Source organism: Myripristis murdjan, chromosome 17, assembly GCF_902150065.1.
Source record: "Myripristis murdjan chromosome 17, fMyrMur1.1, whole genome shotgun sequence".
Lineage (NCBI taxonomy): Eukaryota > Metazoa > Chordata > Actinopteri > Holocentriformes > Holocentridae > Myripristis > Myripristis murdjan.
In genome coordinates, this window is record NC_043996.1 from 6,418,500 (window position 1) to 6,438,411 (window position 19,912).

At 43.0% G+C, this 19,912-nt stretch overlaps 3 protein-coding genes and 1 long non-coding RNA gene across 4 annotated transcripts; 2 read left to right on the plus strand and 2 right to left on the minus strand.

The window, feature by feature from the left end:
- Nucleotides 1-1,920: 1,920 nt before the first annotated feature.
- cbln12 (cerebellin 12) lies at nt 1,921-5,412 on the minus strand. The gene is made up of 4 exons (XM_030075251.1): nt 5,314-5,412; nt 3,717-4,482; nt 2,759-2,878; nt 1,921-2,672 (listed from the first exon to the last, which is right to left on the minus strand). The coding sequence occupies exons 2-4, from the start codon at nt 4,005-4,007 to the stop codon at nt 2,475-2,477; spliced, it is 609 nt and encodes a 202-aa protein (XP_029931111.1). The 5' UTR covers nt 4,008-4,482; nt 5,314-5,412; the 3' UTR covers nt 1,921-2,474.
- Nucleotides 5,413-6,082: 670 nt separating this feature from the next.
- On the minus strand, nt 6,083-15,066 carry trim110 (tripartite motif containing 110). The gene is made up of 8 exons (XM_030075250.1): nt 14,954-15,066; nt 13,129-13,700; nt 12,893-12,988; nt 12,374-12,607; nt 10,633-10,655; nt 10,305-10,450; nt 9,705-9,976; nt 6,083-7,222 (listed from the first exon to the last, which is right to left on the minus strand). Exons 2-8 carry the CDS (start codon nt 13,618-13,620, stop codon nt 6,953-6,955), a joined length of 1,533 nt encoding a protein of 510 aa, XP_029931110.1. The 5' UTR covers nt 13,621-13,700; nt 14,954-15,066; the 3' UTR covers nt 6,083-6,952.
- Nucleotides 7,625-8,263, plus strand: LOC115375725 (uncharacterized). The gene is made up of 2 exons (XR_003929740.1): nt 7,625-7,984; nt 8,100-8,263. It is a non-coding gene; the product is annotated as an uncharacterized LOC115375725 (long non-coding RNA).
- Nucleotides 15,067-15,695: 629 nt separating the features above from the next.
- On the plus strand, nt 15,696-19,890 carry LOC115375721 (GTPase IMAP family member 8-like). The gene is made up of 4 exons (XM_030075249.1): nt 15,696-15,881; nt 16,790-17,512; nt 17,936-18,721; nt 19,105-19,890. Exons 1-4 carry the CDS (start codon nt 15,851-15,853, stop codon nt 19,218-19,220), a joined length of 1,656 nt encoding a protein of 551 aa, XP_029931109.1. The 5' UTR covers nt 15,696-15,850; the 3' UTR covers nt 19,221-19,890.
- Nucleotides 19,891-19,912: the final 22 nt, after the last annotated feature.

The following is a 19,912-nucleotide window of genomic DNA, read 5'->3' on the forward strand; positions in this document are numbered from 1 at the left end:
GAATCATATGTCGCCTATCTCGCCCGTCAGTTTTTCAGCGGTTTATCACAGAGCCCAAGAGTCCATATCAATAAATGAATGGAGACATCTTGTGGCATACCTGAATATAGTAGTTACTATAAATACCCACCCCCATCCCGTGCATAAATTAATAATTTGAAATTATTAAGAAGTAAATGCGGTAGATAGAAAAAAATGTCAGCTTTTCTCTAGGTAAATTGAATATTTTTTGGGCTTTCTGTAGATAATTGGAGCCGACCAGCACCATGTCTGTTCACTTTGGTCTGGCCGGGGATTTGCTGCCCTCTAGCAGGTCATACCCGACACTCCAGCGCGATTATTTATTTATTATTTACCGTATTTTTAATTTTAAACAGTGACATAGCATTTTTTTTTCAGCACTTTAAAAAGCTGTGCAGGTTTTGTTGCTCACTACTGAACTTTTTATTTAACCATTTCACTGTGCAATAATTTATACCTGCAGGACTGCAATATAGTTGTATATATGGTGTATGTAGGCAGAATTTTTTTTTGCATATGCTCAAATTCTCGTTTCTCCATTTATTGTTGCAATATTTTGTAAAATCAATTATAGGATAATAGGATTTAGTCATAATCCACATAATATACATACTTTTTTTCTCCACAAAGATTAATGCACAAATAGTATTAATCCACATATTTATACATAATATACATACTTTTTTGGTACAAATTTCTAAAGCATATATTTTTCTATTTCATATTTTTTTTCTAATTTGAGCAACTGCAGCTGACCCAGTTTCCCCTCGGGGATCAGTAAAGTATTTCTGATTCTGAATATTTCAGATGCCAAAATGGTGTGAATTCTATATTATGAAAAAGGGATATTGTTTCTGTGGGTAAGGTAAGGCCGATATTCTATAATTGGGAAGTAAAGCTCATGAATGTGTTCAAGGTAATATTTGAGCAACATGTATCTATAAAGTCTCCAGTCTATTACTAATAAAGCTGCTTCACTGTAACACCATGGATTCGAGCCTTGGTTCCAAAATTTCAAATATATTTTTGGACTGTCCTAAATCACAGAAAATAGTATGTGTGTGTGCATGCACCTGTATGTGTATGTGTGTGAGTGAGTGAGAGAGAGAGAGAGAGAGAGAGAGAGAGAGAGAGAGAGAGAGAGAGAGAGAGAGAGAAATAGTGCTGGTGGTCATGAACCAGGGAAGCGTAAATGACTAGATATGACAGCACACCACACTTTATCCATGGCAGCCCTGCAGAGATGTGCCTGCTCGCTCGCCAAAGCCTCCATCTGTCTGTAGCCCTGTGAGGAGTATCCGCTATTCGCCACACTTACACTCTAACCCCATGCTGGTGTCTGCTCGGTCCATGCCAACTCTGCTGGCGAGAGCTATATTTACAAACAGCTGCCATGGCACTGGGTAGAATACCATGGGGGAAAATATTGCATAAGCAGATAAAACTGTCAAACCCATAACGTATTAGAGTACAAACTTACTTGTCTCCAAAATTGGCTGAAGGTAAGAAAAAGAACGGTGAGGACCCTGCAGGTGCACTGCAAAAGATCCATCTTTCAGTCTTGTGTTGATTCTGAAAATCTTATTTTTCTCAACAAAATTGAAATCTGCTAATGGAGTTAAATAATTTTTCTTTTTCTTTTTGTTTATGTTTCCTTGCAACATACAATGAAATAAAAAAAAAAAATCTTGAAACATTTTTCTCCCCGTTTTTTCCCCATAAAATGAGGTGAAACTGCATTGAAAACAAGTGATAGGATCTCACCTTTCTGAACAGATTAAGATAATAAAACAACTTAATATGGACAGTGTGGCTTTGCCATGCATTTGTCTATGAATATTAAAGCAACATACAAAGGGAAGTTGTTATCTGTATTTATTTTAATAATTTGGACTTTGATATAAATCTCCTTGTAAATGTACATTTGTTGCAGGGGACTAACAAGCAAAATGAGGGGCATCAGTCACAAGACACAGCAGAACAAATGGAGTTTGTAAGCTGGACGGGATGCCATGTGGGACACAGCAGCATTTCAAACATTTTGAACAGGAAAGAAAAACATAGAATGAGAAACAGAAAAACGGGCTCTTACTTAGTCATTGCACTTAAGCCCACATTGCACGTCGCTACTTTAGTGATTTATTACAATAACAATGCATCCCAAACCCATCAAATATGTATGCACAGAAACAGAGAAACCCGAATCTAAAGAGAAAGGAATGTTTATCATTTTGCTCCATTTTTCCCAATATTTTGCTTTTTCTCTCAGGTGAGAAATAAATTAATTTGCACAATCTTGCCCTCAGTTTTCCCCTTATCTTGTATGAACACATCCTTTGATGCACACAATAAAGAGTTAACAGATTAGAGATACAGATCAGAGCCTCGCTTTTCTCACTTGCACTCTAACTCCCATCGCAGCTCTCCAACCTGCCTCCACCCGTACATCCTCCTCACAAAGGGAAAACCAGGAACCCAGAGAATGTGGAGTACTTCCAGCCTCCCATTAGGTTGCCTCTTTCCAGTTTGAGGTAGGCCTTGTCCCCCCTCTCCATGATCACCAAGCCGGCGTTGGTGGCAGCTTCTCTGGTCACATCCTGGTCCCCTGCAAAGGCTGAGATCATCGGCCAGCCGTTCAGCATCAGACTGACCTGGGAGAGGAGAAACCAGAGGGGTTGGAGTCCAGGTGGATCTGTGTTGGGGCCCCTTAACAATTGTCACTGTTGAGGTATCATACCTGAATAGTTTGTCTATTGTAGGCCTTCACAACATGGAAGTTGAAGCTGTAGACGCCTCTCCTCGGTGCCAGGAAGACGCTGCTCTCTTGGTCAAAGTGACTGCCCACGTTCACCAAGATCTTAATCCAAGTTAGAAATAGAATGAGAAATATATGGGGAACTGGAAAAGGTGTAAAGGGGTTTGACAAAGAAAAGTTTGATGATACAATTGACGGGGTGACTCAAAGAATTGCGGTTCTGTCTGCAAATGAACTGTTCAACCCAAAATGAAAATTCAGCTGAGGTTCGTATAGGCCCACCAAACACACAGCCAGTTTTATCTCCTGTCTCTCAAACTGCAGAAGTTAAGGAGGCCATCTGTTTGCAACTCCAAAAAACAAAACAAAACAAAACAAAACAAAAAAACAATATAATGTCCATCCATTTTTTCCCCAATCAGCTCATAAAGTATAATCTAAGTATTTTGTGGCCAAACGATTGCCCTGTGGGTCCAAATGTCCAATATTCAGCTCATTATGTCATTTTGCCTCGCAGTGTCTTGGTTTAGTATGCACCCTACCACAGCCTGGCTCTTCTTGCTACAAAACACTCGGATTAGGCTGCACAAGCTGTTTGGGGAAATTCGATTCACATTATATGTGAATCGAACTGGAAATGTGACAAGAATGGCTGTGTTGCCTTGAGAGAAGGCTGAGATGGAAATATGGGGGCTAACTACCTGTGCATTTGGTGGTCCTACTAACATCAAGCTTTTAATGTCATGCAAATGAATTTTTCATTGTGGGGTTAACAACTATTTTAAATTTCCTTTAATTTGATATCCATTATTATTCATTTTTCATGCACAGAATGTCCTGCTAAACATGGGGTAATTAAACTGGGGGTGCAAAATGGCACAAATTGAGTGTGACTCAGGGAAAAGATCTTGGCCTCTTTCATCAGTGCTCTCATACTCACGTGGTCAAAGTAGATGATCATGGTGCGATTGCTCATGTCTGTGGGCTCGTGGTTGGTCTGGCGGGTGGCAGAGAATGCAACCCGTCCTGTGCCGGAGCGGACCGACAGGCCAAGGGCGTTCCCAGCAGGCTCCGATGAAGGAGTGGAATCACACACCACCAAGCATTTCCCCTCAAGGACGATGGGCTCTGTGTCATTCTGCCCCCTGGAGCCCAGAGGTGCCCACAAGAGCAACACACCCAGCAGCACAGCCAGGTCGAAGATGACCAGATGGACCGACCTGGGATGCATGACCGATCCTGGGATAATTTGCCAAATAGCTCTGACTGATTCTACAATGGAGGAAGTGTCACTTTCCAAGCACTGGGATGTAAATAACCATGCTATGGTAGAAGATTCTTAGAGCACTCCCAGCAAACTTTGGCCACTGGGCTTAAAAAAGAAAGACCGGCAACGTCTAGTCAAACAATCTAACTTCTACACGGTCAGTCTTTGTAAATCAGCATGCATCTATGCAACAATTAAAGCAACAGACTGGATTGCCAACCAAATGATATTCAAAATAAAATTCAGAGGGAATCACTTTGCCATAGTTATTAATTATTCCCCTGCTATTCTCCTCTCCCTCTTGCTCTCCTCCACAGTATGTGTCTATCCAAAGCCTCTTCAGTGGATTATGTGCTGGTTGGATGCTGTGTCAGTAGGGGGCAGAGTGGCAACGACAAACAGACGTCAGGGTGTGTTCAACTTCCTCAGCAAACGCAACCTAAGAGGAGTGCAGGAGAGAGGGGTGAGAGGGGGTCAAGAGGACAGGGTAAAGAGAAGTTACATCACTCCGGGATATAAGAATCTGAGCTTTGATGCAAGTCACCGGGGAGCTGGATGAGGTGGCGAGGGATGCTGAGAAGAGGAGCGGCAAAAAAAAAGGATGAGGTAAGATTTTGGATAGGTGTCAGGGGAAGGATGTAGGATCCAGGAGGGAGGGAGAGAGAAAGAAGGAGTGGGGGAACAACTCCACTGAGTGACCATCTGTCTTTTACACGTACCCCCTCCCTCCCTTCCAACGCTGCACAACATGCGCCCCTCCCCTCCCACACACACGCACACAAACACACACTCTTGCTCTCTGTCATTCCCTTATGTTTGCCACACTCATTTCACACCCATATGCATAAACATCCTCCCTTTTTTCTTTTAAATTTCTCTGCAAATTCCCCAGTGTTTCTGCATTCCCAGTTCACTGAAATGATAATCTGGGGAAGTGAGTCGTTTTTGCCTTCAGGTGATGCAACTAAGTTAAAACGCTCAGCCCTGCACTGCTCAGGAGTTTTTCCCCCCAACACGGTGAATTCTTCTTTTTCCAAGATTAGCAACAGAATATGCACCAACATCTGTTTCTCAGTCTCATAAAACTTGTTTCAAGACACAGAAATATAACTGTTTTCTTGGATGAATGAAGGATTCACACTGGCACATTTGTGCCTTGTTAATGTTATTCACATCGTTAACATAACTGTGCTAAAATGACTGGATGATGTATTTTCCCTCCTTGCTGTATAATCCTAGTATTTTAAGTCCATGAAAAATAGAAAATCACCTGTTTCCATTTGATCGTTGGACTTCTTGTATTCCATACCAGGTGTAAACAATTGTTCTCTCCAGGGCAGAGTAATAAAGGCAAAAATCCTTATTCTCTTGCTTCTTCTTTCACAATATGTCACTCTGTCTTAGCATAAGCATGCCAGAGTGTGCTCTGATCCCTCTCTCTCTCTCTCCCTCTCTCTCTCTCTCCCTCTCACCTCCCTCTCTTTTTCTGTCTGCTTCTTTCTCGCTCTCTTTGTCACATCCGCCCACTCACCTTTACAGTGAAATAAAGAAAACAGGCAGATAAATGAGGCATCGGAGTGGCTTCAAAGAGGAAAGTTACCCACCGAAGTGACAGTTGTTAAGCCTTTTTTCCAGTGATATGCAATCAAATCAATGAATCTTCAGTGTGTGCCTTCAAGGCAAGTTAAAAGGATCAAATGCTCCCTCTTGTTCCTTTAGCAGTTTCATGTGAATGAAAACATTTTCAGCTTCAAAGCTTTTTTTTCCCCTCATTTCTGGTTAATTTTCTTTTACAAGATAAAGCAGCATATTTACTGTGTTCTAGCAGATATAAGGTGAAACTGGAAAGGCTAGTTATATACACCAGTTGCTCAATATTGTTTCAATGTAATTTAGAGCATATGAATGTATGAGAAAGAAAGTCCTGACATGCATGAATTAAATAGCCTGAGTAATAGCTGATGAACTAGACACACTTTGATGAGTGGACATTATTTTATAATTAGTTCAGTATTCAAGTATTCACAGTCCAACTTGAGATATCCACCATTTGGAAAAAAGTTGCATCATCTCTGACAAAACTATTTTGAAAGCTAAAAAAAGAAATAAATAAATGAAATAACAGTGTAGTTACTGTCAATCCCAAGAGCTTTTCCACAGCAATATTTTCAGTATTTCTGAAATTTTGTAGAATGAATATCCCATAACAATCATATAATCTCATTCCCAGAAACAACATTTTCTAATTTTGGAATGACTTCCTTTTGCATTTATTCTCCAGACTTGACCCACTTGCGTTCATGCAGATAATCAAGAAAGATAGATGTAAGTCATTGGCTGAATGTGTCCATGTCGTCAGCCCAAGCAAGGTCACTGAATCCCCACAGCGAGTTAAGAAATCGCCCCACCTTGTGGTGAATCCAGGATGCACCCTGTACATGTTTCTATTATTAGTTTCTCAGATGGCAAGAAAAGACCAAAGCTTAAAAAAAGATTTTTGTTTCCCTCTAATTGTAACACGTAAATCTAAGACAAGACACTCAAATTATGGTTGACTCCCACACAAATTCACAACAATAACTGCTAAATGCTGCTATTATTCTCAATGGTCTCCATTGGAAACGATCTTCGTGTCAATATCCCAGAACTGCACAGAGCCAACCCAGATCTCAGTTTTTAGGAGGTTTGTGATTTTCTCTTTATTGAGAAAATAGGAAAGGTGAGTCTGAGAGGGATAGAGAAAAGAGAAGGTTATGGCAGAATTTCCAGCATGGGGTTGTTTGTTTTCCAAAAGTGAGGGCTTTTAATCATCACCGTTTTCTGCTGGTGTGGCCTTGCCCCAAGTTTAACCCAGGAAGCTCCCCATCAGCGTGATTCTCTCTGACCTTTGGTCCTGCTTTCCCTTCAGCTCAGACTTTGCCGATGGAGATTCGGCTGTGGAGCTCAGCTTTGTAGAGTCCAAAGCCCAGGCACACAGGCTGAGAGAAGGTGGTTGAGAAGGTGTGGAGGTGGGTGAGACTGCCGGATGGCCCCACCTCAGAGAAGGTGATGGTGCCGCCGCTGTAGTCCAAAGCTACCCCTACTCGGTTGTTGGTCATTTGGTACGTGAGGCGGGTCTTCCTGCGGTTGTGCCAGGCGGCTAGCTTCCTGTCATGCTGCTGCGTCAAGCTCCATGACACCTGGACAGTAAACACAAGCATTTTAAATAAGGAGGCAGTTTTTCTCTCGCTTGGAGGTAGATAGTAGTGATGTTATGTCACAGGGCAGAAGTGTGGGTTTTATGTTTTATTGTGTAGTGATTTTTATATGCTTGGTGTTTATTATTTATGCATGGTTTTATTTGAATTTGTGTTTTATCCTTAATTTTATTTGCATGTGCATGATTTTAGACACACTTCTGGCCTTGATTGGCACCTTAATTGAATGTACCCGCACGTGTAAGCGTATGAGATTGACAATTTCCTTCAGCCACTGGGGAAGGAGGACGAGACTCCCGCGGCCAATCAGGGCCGTGGAGGTGGGCCTCAGCTGAGGGGTTGCAGGGAGTAAAGGCCCGGCAGGAAAGGTGAGGAGAGGGGAGACGGCAGTCGGAGATCGGAAACGGTCGGCGCGGCAAGGCGGCCAAGCGGCCAAGCGGCCGGCCAGGCGGTCAGGCGGTCCGGAGGCCGGCGCCGAGGAAAATGCCGAGGGAGGCCAGAGAGACGGCAGGACCGGCCAGAAGGGAGACGGGAGCACACAGGTGGGAGGAAGGAGTTGGCGCGTGACACCCTCGCAATGGAGAGGCGGACGGCACCGTGGGTCGGCTGGAGCGGCTATAGTTGATAGCAGCGGCCGGGACGGACAAGGGGTTTCCCCGGAGGACGCCAGCGAGTCGTCACGTTGTCGCCAACGCGAAAGTACTCCGGCCTGGGTCGTCAGCTCTGCTGCGACCCGGGAACTGTGTGAGTATCCCTCCCGATGCACTGGCGGCACGCATTACTCCCGAGACTAACAGTGACTCTCCTGTATAGCCGCAACCGAATAGGCTACTCGCCCGAGTGTTTCTTGTTTCCGCAGGTTGTTACAACGCGGTGATCCGGTGGCAGAAGCATGGCGCCAGGACCCACGAACGGGACTAGGGTCGGCCAAGGATTACACGGCAGCTACCGAGGAACCTCATGGACTTGTTGAGACTGTGGGTTGGGGAACAACCATTGTAAATAAATTCCCTTTTTTTGGTAGCTATTTTATCTGTCTGGTCATTTTAAGTCTCTGCTCATCCTGATTTTAAAAGAACCTGTTTTTAGAGTCCTAGGCTCTTTCTCCTAGGTGGCGTTGTCCGGTTTTTAGGTTTTATCGTTTTTTAGGTTATTTATATTTTTTTAGCGTTGTTTTTAGGCCTTAGACGGCCACCCGGGTGTGACAGTTACATTCGCAAATGATCTGATTCTTTTGAACTGCTCTTTGTTATGAACAGAGGGAATCAAGTCAAGGTGAGAGCCATTCTTTTTGTCGCTGGGCCCAAATTTCACTACGTGCCCTAATCTACTCCCATTTTTCTGAAGTGACTGAGAACAGTCACAAGGCCCACCAATCTAAACCAACGTAGGCAGCAAGTGGCAACAAGTCCTAGCCAATCAGAGGTAGAGTAGGGGCGGGTATAACCAGAATCTGGTAGACGACATGTTTGGAGAAAAAAAAAAGAAAGAAAATGAGTCAAACTTGGAAATGTAGCAGCATCTGAATGCTCTCCAGTAATATAGGCAATGTTAAAGTGGAGTGCAATATTTGCAAAAAATTGTAATATTTGCATTTTTAAAGGTGGCATTTTATCATGAGACATTCCAACTACTTTAAAGAAGTAAAACCATCGGTGAGGAAAATCGCAGCTTGAACCAACCTCTACACTGGGTTTTCCATATGTGCCGCTAGCTCAGATTTGGCAGGAAATCTGCTGGGCTGCTCTACAGCATGAAATAAGAGGGCGCTGTTCCTCCAGTTCTTCCAATTCAAATAACTAAAGCTGTCAGAGTTTTTCCACAATGATAGATGGTTGAACAAGTGTAAGGCAGATGGAAAAATCACTGCCAACATGTTTATCCTCTTAAGTAAAGCCAAAGAGAGAAAACAAACATGGAGTGCATGGAGTGACACTAGAGAGAGGAAACAGGGACAACGTCTTTGTGACAAGACGCAGTGGGGTTTATGGGCAATGTGGTCCAAATTTGGAGAAAGACTAGCACTAACAAATTAACTGGAGATAGACAGAGGTCACCAGTCGTCTTGACCCCTGTTGTATGGGTTGACAGTGATTATACCAAGGCATCACAATAAAACTAACAATGTTCATTTGGTTCTCACCCTTGTTGGCGCCAAGAACCCCAAATTGTTACATGTTGATAAGATGCAGTCTCAGGGACCCCCATGTGATTTAATAATTCGATAACAGTCTGTGCAGTAGACAATAAACATGAGAATCACTGATTTAAAGGAACGCTACGGGATTCACGACAAAGTTTCGTCTTTGCATTCTCCCTGTATCGCGGTGTGAGCAGCTGGGTCTCAGTGCTGCCCTCACCAGGTTCTGTACTGCCAATCAGATAAAACATGACTTAACTCCTCATATTAACACAGTTTCTACCCATTTTAGCCATGCACAGGTGAATTCAGCAATTTATGTACCTTGTTGTTTCCAAAGGCATTGCCCTCTTTGCCCTTCCGCCCAATATTCTTGTAGCAGACGCCAATATCCCAGAATCCCTCCGCCTCCAGCTCCCAGTAGTGAGTTCCAGAGGAGAAGGTCTGGACAGTGAGGACCTGGGCCCAGTGGTCAAAGCGCTCCGGGTGAGCGGTGCACGGCAGGCGGGTTTTAACCCGCGTGGCTGAGCGCAGGTCATCAGAGATGCTCAAGAGAGGATGGGCTGTGTTTGTGTCTAGAGTCAATGGGCAGGTTACTGTATCATGGGAAAACAACAGAAGAAGAAATATTTATACCGATATAGAAGGGACTAGAAGGGTGAAGATTGTTGATAGATGTTTAAGCAATAAATCAGTATAGGAAACTCTGTACATTGCTTCCTGATATACATTGCCTGGACACTGATTGTAGATAAACGTTTGCCTGTTACTGGTTAGCCTACATGTTGCTGCTCTTGGGGGATCTCTCTCTTTTATTTTTTAAACTGTTCATTAAGAAACATTTCCAGGAGACACCAGAAGATACCAGAAGATGCCCAAGTTCTTATTTGATGATCACCCGCCTCCACCTGCCCTGCCACTCACACAGCTCTCTCTTGAGTTCACTGAGGCAGCGGAGGGTCGCAGTGATGAACTCTCGGTACTTGCTCTCTATGTCTTCCAGGATAAACTTTCTGTCCAGGCTGACGGGATCAGGCGTGAAAAGGGGGCAGTTCAGGTCAGCTACTAGCCTGAAGAATACAAGAGCAGGGCAAACACAGTTGGAAAACACATGGCAATCTCATTTGGGAGGCTGAGCCCGGTATACTCCAAAACACAGGCTGGTGTAATGAAATAAAAGCATGTAGGCCTACTGACACAAATGCGCTCAACGTAACACCACATAATACGATTTTATTTGTTTCAGACTTACTTTGAGTCGTCTGATTGAAAAGCCTGGGGAGAGAAGAAAGAGTCAAGTACAGGCGAGAAAAGCAAGACAATGAAACACGCATCCCTCACATTTACTCAGATAATGAATTTAAACACAAATGGCCCTGTGTGTGTGCTCAGGTGGACAGCCAAGTAAACCAATTACAAGCTTAAACCTTCACTCAGTCTTGAGAGTGAAGCATATGGTTCAAATCAAGGCAACTGAAATCTTACAGCTTCATCTGGCCCCAGGCTTGCTCTTTTATGGCTATTTATCTTCAGGTGGGGGAACATGCACTTTTCTTTATCTTTTTTTCTCAATAAATTAGCTTTTAAAGTGTAATTAAAAATATGTACAATTCTTCCTAATCTATCTATCTATCTATCTATCTATCTATAAACACATGGGGGGGGGGGGGGCGGTCGGGGTGGACAAGATCCCTCCATCCATAACGTATGTTTATGGATGTATGTCACTATTTGATGCCATATCTTGCTTTGTTTTTTGTTGACACTACAATAAATGTTTTTGAAGAATAGTTTGATGTAGTTGGATTATTCAAGGTATTTCCTCTAGTTTTAGAGCTTATTTTGAGTTTCTAGTGCTTGTAAAGCTACTTTGATGGACTGTAGTGGAAATAGAACAGTGAGCAAAGAAATTTGGTTAGAGGATTATTGCTTTTAATACCATTATTTAAAACATATGAACATTCTGAGGGCTCAACACTTTATGGCAAATTTCAAAGGAGTGTAAGAGAGAAAGAGGGATGTACAGTTGTGCCAGACAGCAATTTTTTCATGTCCCCCCCCAACAATTACTCTCAGAAATTTTGCTGTTTATTATCCCCCCCCAATAATGAAATGGGATTTACGCCTCTGTATACACACACACACACATACACACACATATGTAGTACCAATGCACATTAAAATGGCAGTAAGTAAAAGTATCACATTTAGTTTTAGGCCTATTTTTTAAAAAATATTTTTTCATCTCTGAAAAACAGCATTCAAGGCACTGTTGTAAGTGTGATCTGCTATTGAAAAGGCCAGCACAGATAATATAATGCACATCATACAAATGAGTGGGTGGCACAGTAAAAAGCATCCGCTGCTATTTATCACTGAAAAACAAACTAAACAAACTAAACTCCTCTCAAAATGAGCACCATGACAGATAGTTAACAGCATAAAAGCATGATCACAGCTAATAGGCCTTCTTGTGTAGCTGAAGCATGCCATTTCTCAAAACCGTTTGTGTCTTGCAGGGCAGAGATACAGCTGTAGGACAAATGTATGTAAATGCAGCCTCTTTTCTATGAGAATCGAAAGTGTTGAGTGATATTGCTCTGCTGTCCAGATTTCATGCAGCTCATGGGTGTGCCAGATGAGGTGAGGTGAGGTGAAGCTTGCCAGAAAACATAAGTCAATGTAAGCCAACAAGTTTCACCAGTTTAGTGCTCACTAACATAGATGAGCAGTTCTGAAACCACACTGTGTTAAAAGATTAAAAGGTAAGGCTAGATGATAAAAATGTATCACCACCCACTTGAACACCATATCATATACATAACTCCTTCCTTAATATATACTTTTCTATAAATGACAGATTGCTCATGTTTAAACTGTACTGATAAATTGAACTCTAGCATCCCAAGCATGTAAAATGCAAAGACCAAAGAATATTTTTACAAGTACGAAATGACCCAAGACCCACTACTTTTCTGCTCCCCAAGCCTTACCCAGATGAGCAGGAAGGGGTCAGTCGCTGCCAGAAGCGAGGCCAGGTAGTGCTGGGTGCTCTGCGTCTGGCTCAGGTCCTCTTTCACCTTGGAGCAATCCTCCTGCAGACGCTCCACGGCCTGCTGCCTTTGCCTCTTGGTGATCTCCCTCAGGGCCACGACCAGGCTCCTCACCTGGACCTGCAGGGACGAGCCCAGGCGCTCCACCTGGGCTTCGTCCACCTCCGAGGACTCCTGCGCCCGGTGACAAGACATTGGAGGCTGTTAGGTTTGTTCAGCTGTGGACTGCATTCAGTGAACACTTACTTTAGTCGGCTCCAAGCTCCAACGTCAGAGCCAATCGAATCATCCATTTGAAATCCTTTTAATCAGTAAGAAGACAACGATCTGATGGACACACATGGTAAGGAACAAACATCTCCCTGGGTCAAACAGATGGTGTCGAAAGAGCAAACTCAACATAGGGGATCTTGATGTTGCAAAGACATTGTAAATATGTCATAAAATGTTTTCACTCACAGCCATGTTGCGGTCAACATTCTGATACTCTTTGAGGATTCGCTCTCCGTTTTGCAGCTTCTCCTCTGCTTTCTGTAGGAGCGTCTGGAGAATGACCTGTGCAAACCAAGCGGAAACACACACATTTGAGCAACCTCACGCTTAAACATGCACACATATACATGCACACACATACAGCTGTGAGCATATGCACAAACACACATTCACACACATGCACATCCATTCCTCTGACTAACCTTCAGATCTTCTTCCACCTGTCTGAGCGCCTTCACTTTGTGCTGAGCGTGGCTTCCCTCCAGCAGACAGTCACTGCAGATGTACACCCTCTCGTCGGCACAGTAATAGCGGAATATCTCTGTGTGTGTCGGGCACCTCCGCTTGGAGATGTCCCCCAGTGGATTCACCAACAGGTGGGTGCTGAACGCCGGCCTCTCCAGATGGGGCTGCAGATGCTGGCCACACAGTGACACCTCACACCTCAGGCAGGTCTTGACAGCGATGGGCACTTGGCCTCCCTCTGCATCGGGGGAGCAGCAGTCGCACAGCACATCGCCGTGCTCCTCCTGGCACTGGGGGCAGGTGAAGTGACCTTTGTCCCCGCTCTGACCGGCCCAGGCCTCCCGGGTGCACGCGGGGCAAAGGCTGTGACCGCAGGGCAGGGGGTGGGCCTGGCCGAAGGTGTCTCGGCACACAGAGCAGGTGAGCTCCTCCTCTAAGGATGCCATCATGGGAGAGGGGGGGGCAATGTGTGCACACAGCACGTTTATAAAATTAATGTGCCCGTGGCTTTGTCACACAAGGCCACTACCTGTGCAGTGGGTCAGGTGGGTAAAGGGAAAAAAAGTAAAAAAAAAAATGTTTGTTAGATTGCATTGTCAATACTTAGATAATATATAAATAAAAATGAATATAATAACAAAAGTTTAACAATAATAACTATACCAATATTCGTATTTTTAGTTTTGGTACTCAGTGTTTTTCATGCTGTCTTATCCTTCTCCTATATATTTAAATTCTTGCTTACAGGACTACAAACCAAAATAAAAGCACCTAATTATGTCTTTGTTTTTACTGTCACAGCAGACATTTTATACAGATCCTCCAATTTGAAATTAGCACTTTTGTTGAGCTGCTTTGTTTTCCACTTAAAGGCTAGAGCTTAATGTTGCATTTGTAACTCGGTGTTTTAATTGTAATGTAGCCTGAATACTTCAACCACATGACATTTCTGTTTACTTGTTATGGTTAATACAGGGTTTTGTTTTTAAGTCTGTATGGTGAGTGGGATGTTTGTTTTTGCCATGGTATTGAATAAGACGTTGCAAACTACAATTTCAATAGTGCTGTTATATCAATATTAAATATATAAATACCAAATATCAAATAGAGGTTCAGTAACAAAGTCTTGACTGTCAAGGTGCCATTAGCACTGCAACCAGTGATCATTATGTGAACGTTACTGGCTGAAAATACCTCACCAGTCCTCAGGTGTGGACATGTGTGGTGCCAACACGAGTTAGTTACATGTTGGCTCTTTATATAAGAAACTCTAATGCACAGACAAGGAATTAGACACAGCTTGTAGGGAGCCAGTGGCAAGTGGGAAGCCCTCACTTCACTCCAACTGTGTTCTTATACCATTAATCCTGTCTACTGGGCCTTTGCCTACTGGAGTCTATGAATAGCATACCTTACCATGGAACGGCTAGTACTGGCAAATACAGATACAACCTTAAAGGCCACCTGAGGCCGAGGGAGAACTTTCTGCCCTTGTTTTTCTCCCTCTGGCAAATGTTTGTATGGTTTAGGTTTTAAGCAGTTTCCTAAAAAACTACGACTTGCTGTGAGGGCAAAGGGGCTGTAACACTGACCCAGATGGGTGTTAACTCGACAACCTGCAGTGAAGGGATCAGGAGATCATCCTTGCCAGTTTCTCGGCCTCGGACTAAATCTACATGCGCTAAACTCTTGTACGCTTAGCCATAAGATGCATATATTTTTCTCTACTGGCCATTACTAGCTTTTTAAATAAATGTTGGGAATAAAGATGCAATTTCTTACCTCTTAGTGTCCCAGGGAGTGCGCGGTCACTGGGCAGTGTGTGTGTCGTCTGAGTGTGTCAGTATGTTGACTGTAGAGGCTAATCCCATGGGAGTCACCTCCCCTCCAGTGTCTGCTTAACCCTGGCACTGAACTCAGAGTCATCACATGACCCTGAGGGTGGGGGTGGGGGGGCAAATTGTTAGATAACTGGGAACTAAACAGTTTCTCTCTGCTCACAAATTTGGGTTTGTGATGTTTTTCTTACCCAGTCCAAATAAATAGTGTTGTTAAACACAAGATCAACCTACCACCACACATTCAAACCAGATCAGCCACACAGCTCAGTCAAGGCAGAGGGCTGAAACAAAGAATGCCACATGGCTTTTATGGAGCTATTTTGTGTTTAAACCTCTTTTTATGAGTTCCCTCTACTAAACTTCATGGCAGTGATGCTGCTTACTGTATCTTATTATAAGATCTATGGTGAATGGAAAAAAAAATGCTTCCTCTTGAAGATGGCATGAAGCACAGGTATGGCATGGGACAAATGCTGGGACAGATTTGGTGCCACAACGCCACAGGTATGCCACCTGTACCTGTTCTGTCTGTGGGCGGGTTGGGTACAGATGCACAGGTGGATGGATTCATTTCAGTCATAACAAGAGGGAGGAGCCCGTACTTTTCCTTGAACTTGTTCTAGAAAAAAAAAAAAAGCACAGTTGGGCTATCTTTCAACAAATGCGATCACGACAACACAAGTAGAAATTTGCAGTAGAGGCAACAAGGTGGTCTAGTTATACTACACTCCAGTGGGCATGCTGACAATGTTTGTGTAAACAAACCCGGTTGAATTACACATGTACGGTTTGTCAGTACAGAGTTTCTGTTGTTATTTTCTGTGGTAATACTTTAGCAATGGACATAAAGAGCACTGAGGAGAAACATGGTGAGTTATCTTCCTGCACAGTATTTTTTTCCATTGATGTGAAGTGATAAACATGAATATACTGTTAGGAATTGGAAAGCTTGGAATTAAAACAAAACTTAATCATCAAGGTAGAATAAAAATGATAGGCAAGATGTTGATAATGTTGCAGATCACCATTACTATTTGAAATTGCTGTTTTTTCATTAACTCTTTGTGTTTAATAAAAGAACATTAACTCCATTTTTATCATACATTACTCCAGTGTGGTAACAAGCCAGTTCCATTATATCAAGTGCAGTAAACAGCACCTCTGTTTTCATTTGCTGTTGACATAAGGGGAGTGACTTCTTCAGTATCAAATCGGCACGTCAGCATATTGCTGACTGATGAAGTACAGTTTGTTGTTGAGTAATGTCTGTTGAAAATGGGGCTTTGCAATCATATGTAAAGTTCAAATGAATAAAGAAAAACTTTATTTCAACATCATTTCAAACACTGATGATAATTTGTAGCACTTTCAATCAATGTTACTCTACCCTGTTGAAAAAAAGAATCTGTTTTTTTCAAAAAACGTAAAATACATGATTACATACGCTATTGTTCTTGCCTAATGAGAGCAGTAAGAGATTAGGTGTTTGTGTGCAACTTGGACTACAGTTTGGAATATGATACAAATAGTTCTGCTTAAATTCACAGTAATCAAATGCCGGAAATTTTATGCATGGTTTACAGCTTGGGCTGATAATCAGATCTGTGGTATGTCAACTGGGCTTACTCATTCACTACCAGTTCCAGATGCTTGTGATAAATTACAGTTTCAGACAGACATTTCTCCTCTTTAAAGGTGTTTAGATGAACTAAAACTTAACTGCGGTTTCCCTTTTTATACAGTAAACCACATATATCTCCTTCCTTATTCCTCACAGAAACTGGAAACTCAAACTGTCTCAAAGATGTCCGCATCATCCTCCTAGGCAGAAAATGGACTGGTGTAAATCAGGCTGGAAACACCATTCTTGGATGGGATGGCTTTGACTCTGAAGAAGAGACTGCAGGGAACAAAGTGAGACATGGGGAGGTGGCAGGGAGATGGAGGGTGACGGTGGTAAAGACACCTGGATGGTGGAAGACACTCAACCCTATTGAGACTAGGGAGCTAACAAAGATGGGGATAATCCACAGTGTGTCTCTGTGTGCTCCTGGACCACATGCCCTCCTGCTGGTCATAGATATGGATGACATACTAGAGGAGAAGAGTGGGAGGGTCATAGAAGAACACCTGGAGATTCTGGGAAATGGCGTGTGGAATCACACCATAGTGCTCCTGAATTATGGCATCTGGCAGGACAGTTTCACCAGCGTTGGAGAGTACACGGACAAGAGAGGAAAGGTCCTTGGTGGGATTATAAAGAAATGTGGAAGAAGATACTACCTCCTCAACAGTCAGAATAGAAGCTCAAAAACACAGGTGGTGGAGCTGCTGAATAAGATTGAGAAAATGGTGGCTGCAAATGGTGGTAACCTATTTGAACTGGATGCCAATATTGCACAAGATGTGGAGAGCAAAATAAAAGATGTGGATGAAAAAGCAAAACAAAGAGAGATCAGTGTCCAAATGGAGAGGAATTCTCTCAGAGAGACGTACAAAGGTAGGTTATGAGGTAAAGATTTATCTTACCTTCTTCTCAGTCCATTCATCCTGTGAGGTCCCTGGACCCACTTCTTTTGAAACCCACCCAGGGGCCCAGTGGCCAGCTGGTGTTGTGTGCACTGAGGTCCCTGGTGTGCAACTTCCTTCAAAAGATTTGGGCCATGTACCGTGCAGCTTGAGGCTTGGAGACCCCATGGCAGAGGCCCAAGTACACTTGCCCCACTGGCCATAATCCAACCTTGCAAACTATCCACTCACAAAGACTTCCTGTCATTGCTTGTGATTAGTTGAATCATGGCTGACCAAACCCACACTCATCTGAACAAGAAAACTGGGCACTATTTTACCCACCCCAATGGTGGTCAGTGGTTGACTATCCATCCACACTGTCATGTGATATTCTCAATTTATGTCTGCACAGGTGAGACCTACCATCTGGAAGAGATCAGGCTGCTGCTGATGGGCTGCATCCTCTCTGGGAAAACACGAATAGGAGACACCATACTGTGTGTCCCAGAGAACACCCAATATTGTAAAGAGACAAGAAGAACATACAAAAGTGTGGAGAGACAAACCCAGATGGGCCGATGGACCGTCCGGCTGGTAGACACCCCCGGCTGGTTTATGTTCAGCTCCTTGACAGAGACCCCGGAGATGGTAAAGCAGGAGATAGCAGATGGTGTTTTGCTCTGTGCCCCAGGACCCCACGCCATCATCCTGACAGTCTGTGCTAGCATCGCTTTCACCGAAGCCCATCTAAGGTCCATCAGGGAACACATGAGCCTTTTGGGCGCTGATGTTTGGAGACACACTATTGTGCTGTTCACTTGGTGTGACACCATTGGTGAAACCACAGTGGAGCAGTTTATAGAAAGTGAAGGCCGAGCCCTCCAGTGGCTGCTGAGGAAATGCGGCAACAGGTACCACAGCTTCAACGTCCAAAAAGCCAATGAAACAACTCAAGTTGAGGAACTTCTGGAGAAGATCGAATGGATGGCGGCCAAAAACAGTCTCTTCTGTTCCAATGTTATAGAGACAGAGGAGTGGGAAGAAGAGGGCACTGTTACACAGAACACACCAGCCAGGGAGTCTCTCACTGTGATGCTTGATGAGGTACTAAAGAGGAGGGATGAAGAGTTTTTGGAAAACATCAGGAGGATACTGATGGAGCCAAGGACACCAATGAGTATGGAGGACCCGTTGACCAGTGAGTGCTTAATTCATCACACATTAATTTAAAGTGCAATTCAGTAAGATTATTTTCTTGTTTGGTTTGGCAGCATTTTAACATTAATCCTCCCAGAGATGTTGTGTGTGCATATTTTCCTGTGATTTTGTGTTTGTAAGGTTAAGTTCCTGTGGGTGGGGCTCATTTTTTTTCTTTTCTTTTTTTTCTTTGGACCATTTCCTAGGAAACTCTCATGAACTGCATTTTTGTGGTGTAAAACTCAGCAATATAGTACCAAAATGGACATTTATTTACATGAATATGTTGCAGATTATTACCTTAAAGAGAAGGATTATGAGATATTATGTGGTGGTTTCATGCTGAATATATTAAAACATGTCTGTCCTGTCATATTCCACCAGTGTCACTGGATGAAGAGCACACATGCAACAAGAAGAAGCTCTCTATTTGGCTGAGACAGCAGCAGGGAGGGAATGAAGATACATCTGAATATGAATCTGGTGATTTTGCCGAGTAAAGAATGAAATGAATCAGGGAATGTCTCTGTATAGTTTTACACTCACTCTGGAGACACTACTACAGACATCTTTACAAGATGCCTTGGGCTATATTGTGTTATAATATCAGTTACAGAAAACTGTATAATGGTGTATTTTTGTTCCGCATTACTTACTATATTTTTTTCTATATTTAATGGTTGAAATGTATGATTTATACTGTATTGTAAACATGGCAAGGTCATTCTGTTTGTGAATCTGTAAGGGATGAAGCAGTTACAGAGAGATGTCATTCCCCTTGGAAATATAAATGTGTCATGTTTGTGGCTTGTGTAAAATAAATTTTCCTTTTAAAAACTGATGAGCTTTAGTAACTGGTGTCAGAACTTCCTCTTTGAGGATTTGACGTTCCAACTGAGTAAACTGAGAGATGAATGCATGTGGATATCACTCCAACTGCTGTACAGTTTTTCTGTGCCACCTACTAAGTTATGTTGCTTTGGTTTAAATATTACCACGATAAAGCTGGTTTCTTGTGTAAATGACGTCAACTGCAAGTAGCCTCTCTATTTATACTATATTTGGCTACAAGAGTGATAACTCTTGATTTGCATAGTTCCAGCTCAGCCAACTGGGGCAGTCAGAGGTCACAGAAGCCTTAATGTGCATTAGCTCAGCTGCTCAGACAGGACAAAGGAGCGGGAATACCCAA